Here is a 14,386-nt window from a genome sequence, read left to right as displayed (position 1 = left end):
TTTGCTCAGGTAGGACCGGCCACAGGTAGGCACTGCCCTGGCTGGACTGGAGTGACCCCCTCCACTTTTCCCACAATGGACTGCTACACTCAGGCTGGGCCCACTGTGAGCGGGGGCTGCTCTGGATCAGCCAGGTCACTGATTAATCACTGACATCCCTAGACTCCATATGAAGAGTTCTATCTCAGTACCATTTTCCATTCTACTGCCGAGATGCGAGACTAATGATGCAACACCCCCAAATATTAGTCTATGCACTGTTGTTGGGCAGCACTGCAAAAAATCCAAATTCCTGTTCAAACCATTCAAATAATTAGCTACCTGGGTGTGCGCAAAGAGTCAGAGGCCTCTGAACAATTGCCAAATAGGCCTTGTTTTCCCTGCAAAGCTGCCAGGGAGGGGAGTTAGTTACTTAGATAGCAACATAGCAATGGACCAAACAATGGTCCTTCTCATCTTTTTCATCCATGTGTGGCTTTTTTTCCATCCATGTGCAGAATACATTTTTCTGTATGCACCAAGGCATATGGAAATGTACACCACTACTAAAACCAAAAATCTAGCTGTGGGCGCTTTGCTAATCATCTGGGCCACATTTGAACCTCTCCTGATCAGCCACACAAGCATACAGGAAACACTAGGATCAACTAACACCTGGTAAAAGCTGGTCCCATGTCTCCCAGCACACAGCTACCAAGCACAAGTGATAAGTGTCTTCTTGTAACTTTTACAAGTCTCCTTATTTCTCTGCTGGTCATAAATTTGCAATGGCTAAATCTGCAGAGCGTTACATGTTCATTTCTGTCTAGTGTGACCACAAGCTGAACTTCACCACTGGCATGGCTAGTGGCCTTTTTAAAAAAGATATATAGAAAAGCAATTATCTTTATTTTTAGCTCTGGAGAGTCAAAGCTGTGATGATCTTCGCCCTGGCCTGCCACTCAATAGCATGACTTGCAGAACAATGGAGGGCAGCCAACACAGCTGTTCCTAGGCATCACTCCTCCAGCCTGGTCCTCACCCTCCCTCCTCAGCCTGCAGAGCTACTCCAACACCCATCTGAGGGAGAAAGCAACACACTTTCAACAACTGAATGCACCTGCTATTAGAGCACAGAGAAAAGAGGGAAAAACAGCTTCTTTAATCCCAGCAGATAAAACTTTGTGCATACATGTGTTTTGTTTGCAGCACACATGTACACGTGTACACACACACACACACACACACACGTTCTTCACCAATCTGAAGTAAAGATAAGAGCCCAGGCCTTATCTGCACCGGAAAGTCACACTGGCTGTAAGTCAAGGTGTGTATTCAAGCAGACTGAAGGAATGACAACTGAGTATGGCTGCAATAAGCATGCACTAAGTTAGCTTTGATCCAGCGAGTGCCAGCCCCACTAGCAGTGAAGCTGTGGCACATGGGCTTCTGGGTGGGCTAGATGCCAGGGTGTGCCTGAACAGGCTGCACTGAAACCTCTCCTGCCCTGGCTTCCTGGTTAGCTTCTCATACCATCTTCAGGCGTGGGCAAGATAGGGACCTCGAGCCGCATCCGGTATTAGCAGTGCGATCCAGCCTGCTGCATCCCTGCTGCTCCCCTGTCCCCAGGCCAATCGAGACTGGGGGTGGGAGGAGCGTGCAAAGTCTCTTCCCCCAATCAGGGACATGTGGCTCCAGAGGAAACTGCCCACTGCTCAAAATGGCTGGTTTCCCTCTAGGCACCGTGTGCCCTTGGCAGGGTGGGGGGCAAAGGCTTCATGCACTCCTCCACCCCCAGGGCCTGTGGGTGGGGGAAGCATGTAGTGTCTCCTCCACCCACCAAGGAGCAGGCTGCACTTAGAAGGAACATCCCCCTTCCACCCGAGGCCCCTTTCCTTCGGAGGGTGACCCGCAACCACTTCCAAAATTCATGAAGTGCCCCCCCCTGCAAAAATGATTGCCCACCCCTATTCTAAAGCAAACTCTTCCCGCGGGTGCAGACATTCTGTATGTACATGTCTGACTGATGTGTAGACATACTCAGAGTGAACCGAGGACAACCCCTCCTCGTCCCCCGCAGACAATCTGGTGTAAGAGGGATTACCTGCCACTGCCCAGTTCAGCTGGGGTTGCTTTCTAAAGAAAAGAGTTGGCTATGGAGGAAAGTGTGGGCACATACAGAGAGTTCTACTGGTACAACTAGACCCCATTTAACTTGTCAAACTTTCCCAGGCTGCCAAGCCCTGAACTCCCGCAATATCCCACGTCAGCACAGCAGCTGCTGGGAAGCGTGGCGCAAGGCCCCAAGGGAAGCCTGTTCAATGGTTAATGTCCCTGAACTGGTATTTGTTTGACAGGGCAGATACGTGCTGACTCCATGGGGATAGAGCCCAGTTTACAAAACCGTTCCCTCATTCGGCTCCGGGCAGCTGGTAAATGTTGCTGATGGTGTGGTGGTATAAAGCTGGGTTAACAGTCAACCTCAGCCGTACTCTGGCCCTGCCCCTTTCAGTTCTCACGGGGATTAGTACTGGGGGCTGGGCTCTTTCCTCTGTCTAAAGGAGGAATAACAAATTCAAATGGGCCAGCAGAGTGGGACAGGGCCAGCTGGACTCACTGGGTCAGAGCAGCCTCATGTGCAGCCCCATCTATTGTCAGGTTTGCAGCCAAATAGGCCCTTCCGACAGGAAGTAGAAACAGCCTCTCTCTGATTCCATGATGCTAACTGTGCTCACAAGTGCTTGCTAATAACCGCACCATGCGGCAGTGAAGCCTAAAGAGCTCGTCTGTCTCCAGTGCGAACCCCTCAAGTACATGCTCGAGAGGACAGGCTCACTGAGGGGAAATTGCTGCTTTCCCATTCTCTGGGCCAGCCAAGCAATTAGTGCCCAGTCCTAGTGTCCTAGCCCTGCACCATACGCTCCCTGCATCCTGCTTTGCTGTCATTGTGGCTTCCTCTCCCCCACAGGGAGTGGGGATACCTCTCTGGCTCTGAGAACGTGATGGGGGTGACGCTCATTGCCAGGGGTCTGCTCCCCAAAAGCAAGTCCATACAAAGGGAGAGGAAGGAACCACACATCCACAGAAACCAACCAGCAGCAACGATCAAAAACCAATGTTAGCATTTGTTTTTACAAATCACATCTTTCTAGGAAGCTGGGGACTGAGGAATCCATTGGCTGGTGGGGAGGGTGGATGGGTACAGGTGCTAAAATGCCATCTCCTCCAGAAGTCTGGCCACATCTCTGACAACGCTGAATATTCATTCACCTTGTTGCTAATCTAAAATGCTTGCAGCTGCTTCAGGGTCTCCACATGCAGCCCCACGTTATGGGGGTTTCTCTAGGAGGAAAAACGGGAGATCCTATGAAAAGTCCAATCATACTCCTCAGAGCAGAAATGTCAGGTTACGGCAAGTGGGGTCTGGTGACTTGCCCTGCCTTCCTCACAGATAACGAATGGCTAGATTTAAAAGGCTTCTCTCTACCCCAGGAACAATCCATGCCCCGCTGCCCTCTCCATGCCGTCAATGAGAGATCACAGTAGTTCCTTTTCTACAAATAGTATGTAGCCATTGAAGGAGAAACTGCCAGCAAACCTGTATCTCATGGGCCCTGACTGACGTGTGCCAAGTTTATGCAATAAGCCACCAATCCTGAGCCAGGAGAGCCTGCACTGATAAAGGACAGGCATGTATTTCAGCCAGCAACCTCTCTCTTACTGCTGTCCATGGCCACCTACCCCAAGTCTGTGGCACAGCAGGGAAGACCCGGACCCTTTATTCCACTTCCCCTTGAGAAGCTGTTACCAACACAAGGGTCAAAGATACGAGGTTTTGCTAAGCTTTATAAAAGGGCTGGCCTGATGAGAACGGGGAGGGAGTGCTGCATTAGAGATGAAAATGAACAGTTGGTCAGCAAACACCCTCGTTGTGAGCTCAGGGTAAAGACCTAATAAATAAAAATGCTATGTTTTTACTTCTGTTGCCCCTGCCTCCTATAGCTCAAACTGGGTCACAAACATCAGTTAATTACACCAGTTAAGTGCATTGCACAGGAGGGAAAAAATATGATCATCCTCATTTTACAGATGGGAAAAAGAGGCCTGGAGAGGTGAGGTGATTTGTCCAAGGCCTTGTAGTGTGTCAGTAGCAGAATCCAGGAGCCCAGAATTGACAGCTCTGTCCCTTAGGCCCCCCCAGTCATTTCTGCACACATTCATCCAGAGCAGCACCACACTCCACAAATGGTCTTGCTGATTTCTTTGTTGCTACATGGAGTACGCACACCTTAGACTGAGCAAGGCTGGCAGGATCAGCTCCCTTACACCAGGAATGAAGGAGACATAGCTACAGGAATGGAGAAGGACCCCGCGGGATCTAGCCTGGCCTCCTGACTCCAGTCATGGCTGATGACTAGCGCTTCCCAGGAAAGATTTCATCTGTCACACGCCCCGATGCAAAGCTCATCACTACTGTACTTGGGAGAAAGATCTCCCCAGCCGCTGTGCGAGCTGCTAACACCCCATAGCCTGAGGCATGATTTCCCCTAGGGGATGTACTAGCCACACAGCAAGCCTGGCTGTGGCTGGTAGGGAAGTTACCTGACCCGAGCCAGACCTGCTTTGCTGGCTGTGCTCTTCAGGCATATCTTCTCACCTGTTTTTGTCCACAGCGTCCTGCTCGTCCATCTCGTCCGCACTGCAAGTGGCGCTGGAGTCACTGTCAGGGTTGTGCCCAGATGCTTTTCCTGCTTTAGGACCCTCTTTCTTTTCAGCTTTGGGCACTGCCTCTGCTCCCACCACGCTGCCACCACCACTCTCTGTTTTCTTGTCGCTTGCCTTGTCTCTCTCCGGATAGTCCTCAGTCTCCTCCTCCTTGATTTCGCTCTTGCAAGGCTCTTCGCTCAGCTTCTCCTCCGGCTCCTCTGTTTTTACTACATCTACCACCAGCTCCTCCTGCAGCTTCTCCTCACTTCTGGCCAGCTCAGCAGCTGCCTCCTGGGGTGGTGGGGTGGCAGTAGTGGTGGGATTAGCTGCAGGAGCAGTATCAACATCTTCTGCCTTGAGGGCAGGTTCTGCACTGGAGTCTCTCTCAGGCCCATGTGTTGCCTGGGGCCCATTCTCTCCACTTTCTTTGGCCTCGGGCCTTGGCGAGGGAATGCTCTCGGTATCTGAGCTGTGATTTACTGCAGCTGAAAGGAAATCAAACCAGACTCGATTTCTATAGTGCTCATTACCACCCCTTAGACATCTCATATAAAAACAAGAGGTGAAGAAGCAGACACAAGAAGGAAAGCACCTCCCCAGCTTTGTGAACACTTTCATTCCCCGACGAAAGGCCAAATCCTCTTCCCAGTTATGGTGGAGTAACCCTGCTGGGGAAGGAGGGTACACCAGTGTCAGCCGGCAGCAAGAATGGAGCCCCAAGTTTGGAAATCACCAGCCTCAACGTCCCCTTGCAGCAGGCCGCAGCATATGATTTGTCATTTCCCCCTCTCCTTCTCCAGCATGCAGCGTATCATGTTACATTACAGCACCTTCAGTTCAACAATGGACAAGAATGGGGGCAGAAACAAGGGCGTCATTTCAGGAGAGCAGGAGGGGCAGCAGTCATGTGTACCGGGATGCAGCTTGTTTCTCCTCCTGTTTCCCAGACTATCAGAGAGTCAGGGGAAAGTACTTGGATTCTGCGAATTACTCTGCTGCTCCTTCACCAGCCAGGTGCGAGAGGCATGCACGGAATACAAGAACTTTCCCCTCACTCCCTGACAGTCCGGGGGAACTTCTGGTCCAATGACACATTTTAAATTGCTCCCTTCTCTTCTCTGCATCAGTCTCAAAATTCCAGGGTATTGCGATCAGTTCCACACTGATAAGGGTCTCAGCCTCTCTGCTTGCCTCCCAACACCGTGTCACTATGACTATCGATACCCTGTCTTCCCCGGGCACCGTGAGGAAGAAATGCATGGCAGCACAAGAAGTCTTCCACACATTTATTTTTCTAAAGTAGCCAATATGAAAAGCATGGAGAGCAGGGTCAGCTGGAGGAAAAAGATCCCAAAGTTTCAGGCTGGGTTAATGATTAAACATCCAAGATCATCTCCCAAACTCTGAGAAATAGCTTTCTCCTGAGCTGCAAACACTCATATAAATGCCCATATAAAGTAAGCAGGGAGGCGTTTCAGACAGGAGAAGGCTTTTGTTTCTTTGGCCTGGAGGAAGAAATATTTGGAGTGAACTTTTCCTTGGCAAGTTGGCTTGCAATTTCTTCAGGGACTTCCTGACCCAAGGGAATGGGTGTGCTACAGCCATGGGAGTCGAGGGCTCTCAAAATATCCCAGAACGTCAGGAGTTTAGGGTCAAGATGGCCTCACTTTGGAATTTAGAGCAGTGCTCTCCCCCTCAACACAGTAAGGATGGGAGGGAAGGTGGGATTCCTTCCAGAGACAGATCTATATCAGTCTGCAAGACTTTTATATCCAAAATAGATGGCCGCAGAGGAACAGCATTCTGATAGCTTTGTATCTGAGTACATCCAAAGTATTCCACTTCCTTGGCAGAAAAATGCTCCAAGGTCAATAGGAATTTCAGCCTTCCTTGATGTTTATTTACTTGTAATATATCAGTGAAACACAGTCACCCAAGGACGATGGGCCAGGAATTTACAGTATTTAAGCAGGCCAGAGATTTATGATGTATCTGGCCAAAGTCTCGCTCAGAAATGCTCCCACTTCCCTTCCCAAAGTGAAATAGGGTCTGCCAGGGCCAAAGAGATGCTTGCAGATATTTTGCCTCCGGTTTTAGATTGCCATGTGTTCATTCCCAACATTGAGAACTGACGGCCAGTGCAGGGAGGTGGAGCTGTGCACTGGCTAGTGAGGTGCACACTATAGTCCCTTTGTATCTGAGTACATCCAAAGTATTCCACTTCCTTGGCAGAAAAATTTCCCTTTAAGAATTTCCCTTTAAGAATTTCCATCCGTGAGTGGAGTGAGTTTTGTTTTGTGCACCAGTGTTGAGGTCACGTGCGCTTCCTCAGATGTGTGCCACTGTGGCACCCACGAGTTACTAACAACGTTATATATAAAACACAATTTAAATTGTCATGTAAGAAAAATATTAAAACAAGAGACAATTAACAAGGTGCATGACCCTGAACCCACTCACCCTGAAAACCATCGACTTTGGGTCCCCCTCTCAGCCTTTTTTTCTCAAGACTAATCAAGCTCCTTTTTAACCTCTCCTTTTAGGTAGTTTTCTAAACCCTTTTTTCATTTATTTACTCTCCTCTGAACTCTCTATTTTGTCCCAAAGCATGGAGCTCAAAACTGGACACGATGCTTCAATGGGGGCTCTAACTTCAGCTCGTAGACTCTAAATTGTCCAGTAATACAGTGCAAATAACAATAATTAATATACCACTCTGCGTATTCTAATTTTTCAATCTGTATATAAAGCAACATTTATTAATTCCCCCAAATGTAATTAATTGCAACCATTCTGCTTTTGTTGTATTTAAGCCTTTACTTGGTCACTGTTACATGTATTACATTATAATTAACAAGGCAATAAAACCACTACCCCAAGTCTTAAATCTTCAGTGATATGATGGCCTTTGCAATTTCTGTGGAGATATGAAACATACCTACTGGAAGGTAAAAGTTAAATACAGCACATGGACTGAAGCTAGTGACTTTTTGAGAGTTCATGTACCATATGAAAGGGATTACTGCTATTACAAACCACAGAAAACAATTAATGACACTCACATGTTTAAAAAAAAATTAACATCAGCAGTTCTGTTGGGTGACTATGACGGAAACTGATCATTTCTTTGGAGATTAATAAGCAATTTTCTATCAGCAGGCAGCATGTGCTCTCATAGAAAACCAAAAAACCACCAATCTCAGAGGATTATTTTTAACAACACATTGTGTTGTGCATATTTAAGAGGAAATCTGTGGATATCACCACTATCACCACAAACATAGCCACTTACTTTGGCACAAGGCAACTGATCCCATTCAGTCTGGAGGATGATCAGGCAGATGTAGAATGGGATGCACAAGAGTTCAGAGCCACTTGGTTAGATGAGTTCCCTCTTATCTAACCTGCCCCAGTCCTGCCACTCACCATGTGGCGGCTCGGACCTGGGCCCTGGCGGCTGGAGCTGCTGCTGCTGCAGTTCCCCACACAGTAGCTCAGACCCTCCCCTGAGGGCTGGAGCTGCCACCACTGCTGCTGCTCATCACGCGGCCAGCCCTTGCTGTAGCTCCAGTCTTGGGGAAGGGCTGAAGCTAGGACCAGGGCGGTGTGGTGGCTGCCTAGCTGCTCCTGAGGCAAACTCATAGTGCGCACATGCGCAAGTGCATACCCTAGAGGGAGCCCCAATAGCCAGCTATGTGGCCTGGCTCTATGGCAAGTGCCCCAGTCATTGAAGCCTTAGGTGATCTGTATGTACACTTCGTGCTTGCAAACCAGGCAGTTTGGACACTGACAATGAATCACACAACAAAATCATCCAAAGCCCTCCCTTCCAGTCGGTATTCATTACGCCAAAATGCTTCTCCAAATGTCACAGGGGAGCTGGCTGTTCAAGCATACCGCTGCTCTGACATTTCTGCCCCGTGACATTTCATCCACTTGGCTTACAGCTTTGTTCAGCTCAGTAGCCCACTTCAGAAACACAGCCCCATCAGCCTCCCAGGATGAATAATGTACAGCTTCTAAGTGTGTCAAGAGATCTGTTTTCAAGTCTTTGATCTTAAAAAACACGGTTTTACACTGAACAGTTCTCCCAAAAGGCAATAACCACAACTTACACCAGGTCTGAGTCATAGACCATCCAGTGTGGAGGATTTACCTGGAACCAGCTTTATCATGAGTCACTTTTAACAATTACTTGAAAAGGATTGCCATTTCCAGCCCGATTAGCCTGATCTCTAAAGCAAGTTATTGCATTAATTTGACAAAAGTCAAATGGGGCCATTGCCATAAACTACACACGTTTTTCCCAAACTCACAGCTGAGTTTTTTGAGCCAGAAATAACTAAAACTGTCATTTTTGTTTGGCTCCCCTTCTTCTGCTCAAATGGGAGACTGGAAATTGCCTGCCTGAAAGAAAGATATTAAAAAATGCAGAGGTGCGCTGACCCTGTGGCTTTAGCGGCTACTGAATGTGTTGCTGCCACAAAGAAGAATTACTTTCTGAAGCAAAAGCCCCAGGATGTTTGTTGTTTAGGTCAGAAGAGTCATAAAAACAACCTAAAAGAAGAGACTAGGGGAGTGAGTCTTGGCTCTAGCAGGCCTCCTCCTATTTCATTCATGGAGGACCTGATTCAGCAAAGCACTTCAGCGAGACTTAACTTAAACCAGTGCTCACCAACCACTAGGCTGGGATCTAGTGGTAGATCTTGCAGCTTCTGACAGGATAGTTGGCACTTCAGATGCTTCCCCTCACATTGCCCTGCTGCTCCTGCCCTCTCCCTTGGAGCAAGCCTCTTGCTTGCAGTGTGGGGGAGGAGGGGACGGAAAGAAGGGAGGTGTTGATATTAGGGATGTAAGAGTGTAGTCGATTAGCTGATTACATGATAAGCAAAAGTGTATAGGTTAATGCTATAGACTACAAGCATTTCCTTCCCCCCACCCTTGCCAGTAAATTTTTTGCAGGCTGGCCAGCAGCCCATCTCAGTTTTGGCTCCCGCCAGGTCCAGAACCTACCCCTGCTGCAGCTCTGCATTTAAAGTGTATTAGGAGTTGAACGGGCAGGCAGCCCTGCTCATTTCCAGCTTGTATCAGGTCCAAATGAGTTTAGACCCCTTTCTTAGACAGGGGCTGCTGCCACCCCATGCTGCTGCCTCTTTATCAGAGGCAGCAGGACTGAGCGACAGGCAGCTAGTCCAGAAGGGGAGCTGGTTTTAAACTGGCTCACCTCTTGGACCAGCTCCTGACTGGCACCCTGCACTACTGTGCCGGCCCCACCTCCGGGGACTATAGAATAGTCGACTAACCAATAAAAATTAATGAGGTTACTCAACTATTAAATTAACCGATATTTAACATCCCTAGTTGATATCAGAGCGTGCACCTCCCCGCATTCCTGTACCCCAGCTCTACAAAGTGGAAGGGGCACAATAGGGCCTGGATCGGAGGGAGCTTGCTGGCCACTTTTAGAAGTGGAGCAGGGCCATGGTGAGCCTGCCTTAACACTGTTGCACCACCACCCAGGAGCAGCCTGCATCCCAACCTTCTGTTCCAGTTCTGAATCTCCTCCACCCCAGCCCTCTGCCCCACCTTAACCCACCCTTAATCCCAACTCCCTCTGAAAGCCTGCACCCTTCATTAGGGATGTAAAATCCCAAATAATCAGTTCACCGGTTACATGTTCACATTTCTCCCCTGAACCCCCTCCGACACCCCAACTCCCTGTCCCAAGCTCAGCCCTGAGCCCCTCCCACTTCTCAGCCCAAGACCAGAGTCTGCACACTGGTGAAAGTGAGTGAGAACAGGGTGGGTGGCAGGATGGAGTGAGCAAGGGTGGGGTCTTAGAAAAAGTGCAGGAAGGAGGAGAGGGTGTTTGGATTTGAGGTAGATTCTAGATTGCACCAATTCAAAAAGTGATCTTGTGCTTAATAGAGCTAGAAACCATTGGCTTAAAGCAGGTGAGTAAGACTCATGCTCCCTAAAATAGGAAAAGAGCAAGTTAAAAAGTACTCAGACAAATTAGATGTCTTGAAGACACGAGGGCCTGATTAAATTCATCTTAGAATACTCAAGGAGCAAACTGAGGAGATACGTGAGCCAATTATCTTTGAAAAGTCATGGAAGATGGGAGAGATTCCAGAGGATTAGAAAAGGGCAAATATTATAGTGCCCATTAAAAAAACAGGAAATAAGGGCAACCCAGGGAATTACAGACCTGTCACCTTAACTTCTGTGCCCAGAAATATAATGGAGCAAATAATTAAGGAATCCATTTGCAAACATCTAGTAGAAAACAAGGTGATAAGTGACAGTCAGCATGGATTTGTCCAAAAGAAATCATGTCAAACCACCCTGTTGGCTTTCTCTGACAGGGTAATAAGCCTTGTGGATAAGGCAGAAGCAGCACATGACCTTCCCATAAACCAACTAGGGAAATGCAGCCTAGATGAAGCTACTATAACGGGGTCAGAAACCTTTCCGAAGCGGCATGCCAAGATTTCACCCTGCTGCCCTGGGCCGTGCCGCTCTCTTCTGTCTTCACTGCGCACTCTATGGTCCACCTTTCTGCAGACTACCAGTTACTAAAAGAAACTCACTGTTAATTACATAATTAAGCCTGAGATATTTTGCTAGTGCTGCAGCTGGGGAGAATGGTTTAATTTAAATTATTAAACAGTTTAAGCGTTTTAACTTTCTTACATTAGTTGATCAAACTTCATTTTAAATAAAGTAAAATATTAATTTATGATCAACAGAAAAGGTTTCAATGTTTTCTTTATTTATGGCAGGGGTGGGGAACTTCTTCTGGGTTGGGGGTCACTGATCCACAGAGAAATCAGTTGGGGACCACACAAGTAAGAAGCAAAAAAACTCCTCCAAAACCCCTCAATCCTCACTGATGTGGCCCCCAACTGAGATACCTCACTCCTCTGGCACTTCAGCCCCCATGGGGTGAGGGAAAGGACAGGGAGGACTGAGGTTCAGGGCTTCCCATAGGTCAGATTTACTTTTCTGTGGTTCCAGAGTTAGTAGATTTTGTGGACCCCCTTAGGCTTTGGGAAAAATGAGGGATTCAAAATGCAGGACAGGGCTGCCAGTGAGAGAAACAGGAATGCAGGACAGGGTTAGGAGGACAGGGTCTGGAAGGGAGTTTGGCGGCAGGAGAGGATGTGGATTGGGGGTACAAGAGGGAGTTTGGGGGCAGGAAGGGGTTGGGGGAATAACGCGGAAAAGGTGAAAGGGTGAGAATGCAGCCAAATAGCTAGCTGAGGAGGGAGGCAGAGAAGTGGGGAATAAAGGAAAATGCAGCTACGGTACTTTTGCCTTACGACCCACAAAGCATCTACCACCACACAGCCCCTGCTTTCAACCTCACGCTTTGCTGGGAGGTCAGGCAGTATAAACAGGCCTTTATTTAAATCTGATTGACCAGAATCTAAAAATACACAAGGCCTAGTGATGGGGGAACTGCAGGCTGATCACAGTGATGGAAAACCTAAGAATGGCCAAGACGACACCCTTGATTAACTCAGAAATGCCCAGTGGTAAGGAAATGGAGCTCAAGGCATTGCTCAGAGGACACAGGGTTTTGTCCTAACAGAGATGCACAGAAAGTATTTGGGACAGAAACAGTAGTGGCTGAAAGTGAAACTAACAAAAATTCTATCCCCCAAAATGTCACCAATGAGGATCCCTGTTGGCTGCGAAAATAAACCTCCTGACTGCAGGTAACCCCCTAGAGCTAGGCAGTGGGGGAAGGTTGGCACTCTCCCATTCCTGGAGACAGAGGGCCAGAGCTGCTAACACCCCCCACCACAGCCTGAGGACATCCTTGTTAGCAGCTGACCAGGATGTGGACTTCGCAGCCTCACACAAGTACACTTTCAGCAGCCAGGAATCAGAACAGGGCTGTGACCCAGGACAGTCCCTGACTGTGAAATCCAGAAATGTCAGTGCTTCCATGACTCCAGTGCAGTGTGAAAGCATCACCCTCACACAACCTCTGGGTGCCAGAGCCACTCAGCAACCCAGCAAGGCTCCTCTGCCCAGGAGATACTCTTACCTGGGAGAATCAGGGAAGTACTGACATTGACGGGCCCTGCCAGAGGGGCTCCTCCACTGCAGCCATGGATCCTGGGATGAAGCAAACACACCCAAGCCATTTCCCCCCACCGCTGTAGCCCCTTGAACGTCTCACCTTCCGCCTCCTCGGCCATCTCCTCTTCATTTCCACTCGTCCCAGATACCTCCATCTCCTCATCCTCTGCTGCAGGAGGGAAAGCAGCTTCTTCATTTTGAATGGTTGGGGCTTTCTTCTTCTTCCGCCTTGCGTTCCTTTCTTTCTCCTGCGGGAGAAGCACTCAAGGGTCAGAGACTAATCCCTTAAAAGTAACCAACGACAGCATTTGGCCTGCCGTGCCAGTGCTTTTCCTGTATTCCTCCACTGGAAGAAGGTAACAGTTACATACAACACTGAGCAAAATTCAGGGCATGATTCTTTTCATCCCTGATCACTCCTGCACCTTATTAGTGACCACATTGCAAACGGGCAGACTTCATACAATGACAGAATGAACAGCTTTAATCCCCAACCAAGGGTTGTCTGTGAAACAAATCTTGAGAGTTGGGGGAGGCAAGTCTGAGAGGGGGGAAATTGCATCTATATGTATTTTAGATTCTGCCACCCTCCCTTTGAGTGGCACCTCACTTGCGGGGGATCCTTACAGAGGTCAATATGCATCTCACCTGCTCTGCTGTTGGCACACACGTGCAGAGGACCCTAACCCTAAGTTTCCCAAAGACATTTTACCAATTCAGCAGCATGCCACCCATAGGGGGCTATTGGGAGAGGGAGAGGCTAACAGAATCATTCACCATGGCACAATTAGGGTTGTTAGAGAATAACTGTTTATAAGCTGATGCTTATCAGTTAATGGTCTCAGTTACACTCAGACAGTTCCTGGGGAGGCGGCTTCACTGTGTCAGGACAGTGAAGCCACCTTCTCCAGAAGCCAGGCTGGCAAGTGCTGCCCGCTCCATTTCCAGGGACCCTTCACTATGGCAGAGCCCGCACAGCGGGTAGCTATGTAACTGCTGGGATTTTCAGCGGTTACATGGTTACCCTAATACTCAATTTTTAACATCCCTAGGCACAATACACCGATGTCAGATTAGGAAAGAGAAAGCCAGCCTCTATTTTAATGGCACAATTTTGTGTCCATAAACCCTAACAGTGCAGAGTTTAAGACATGATCAAGCATTAAGACACCTAATTAATTCAAACTGAGGCCATCTTTAAAACTAAACTAGGCCTCTACTACATATCGCCATAGTATGAAGCCAATTTAGAGATGACTAAAATGGCACCACAGATTAATTTTCAACCCACCTTGTGCTCCTCTCTGTTTTTGGATGCCCAACTTGAGGCACCTTGAGGGGACCTGATGCCCACACATGCTTGGCACCCTCTTGAAATGAAGCTAGTGGCTGCCCTGAATACTCAGTGCAATGGACAAGGCCGGTGCCAGATGTTTGGAGCTGAACACCCAATTTTTATAAATATTTTGAAAAACTGTGCCCTGGGTGATGCTCCCAAGGAGATGCAGTGAGCGAGCAGCAAAGCAGGAGACAGAATCAAGGAGCTGAAATTCCTCATCTTCTTCTCGAATCACAAAGCAATACCCTCTCCTCTTTAAACATGTGT

General features: G+C 48.3%; 1 protein-coding gene across 30 annotated transcripts in view; it reads right to left on the bottom strand.

The window, feature by feature from the left end:
• The window catches only part of NCOR2 (nuclear receptor corepressor 2), a 511,248-nt gene that overhangs the window by 77,566 nt on the left and 419,296 nt on the right, over nt 1–14,386 (bottom strand). For all 30 annotated transcript variants that reach the window (XM_075898492.2, XM_075898501.2, XM_075898481.2 and 27 more), the window contains 2 exons: nt 12,881–13,028; nt 4,637–5,171 (listed from right to left, as the gene is read on the bottom strand). In XM_075898492.2, the coding sequence (XP_075754607.2) occupies nt 4,637–5,171; nt 12,881–13,028 (683 nt within the window). The remainder of the gene's footprint in view (nt 1–4,636; nt 5,172–12,880; nt 13,029–14,386) is intronic.

The sequence above is a fragment of the Pelodiscus sinensis genome, chromosome Z (assembly GCF_052426305.1).
Source record: "Pelodiscus sinensis isolate ZL-2025 chromosome Z, ASM5242630v1, whole genome shotgun sequence".
NCBI lineage: Eukaryota > Metazoa > Chordata > Testudines > Trionychidae > Pelodiscus > Pelodiscus sinensis.
This window is presented reverse-complemented; position numbering and strand designations above follow the sequence as displayed.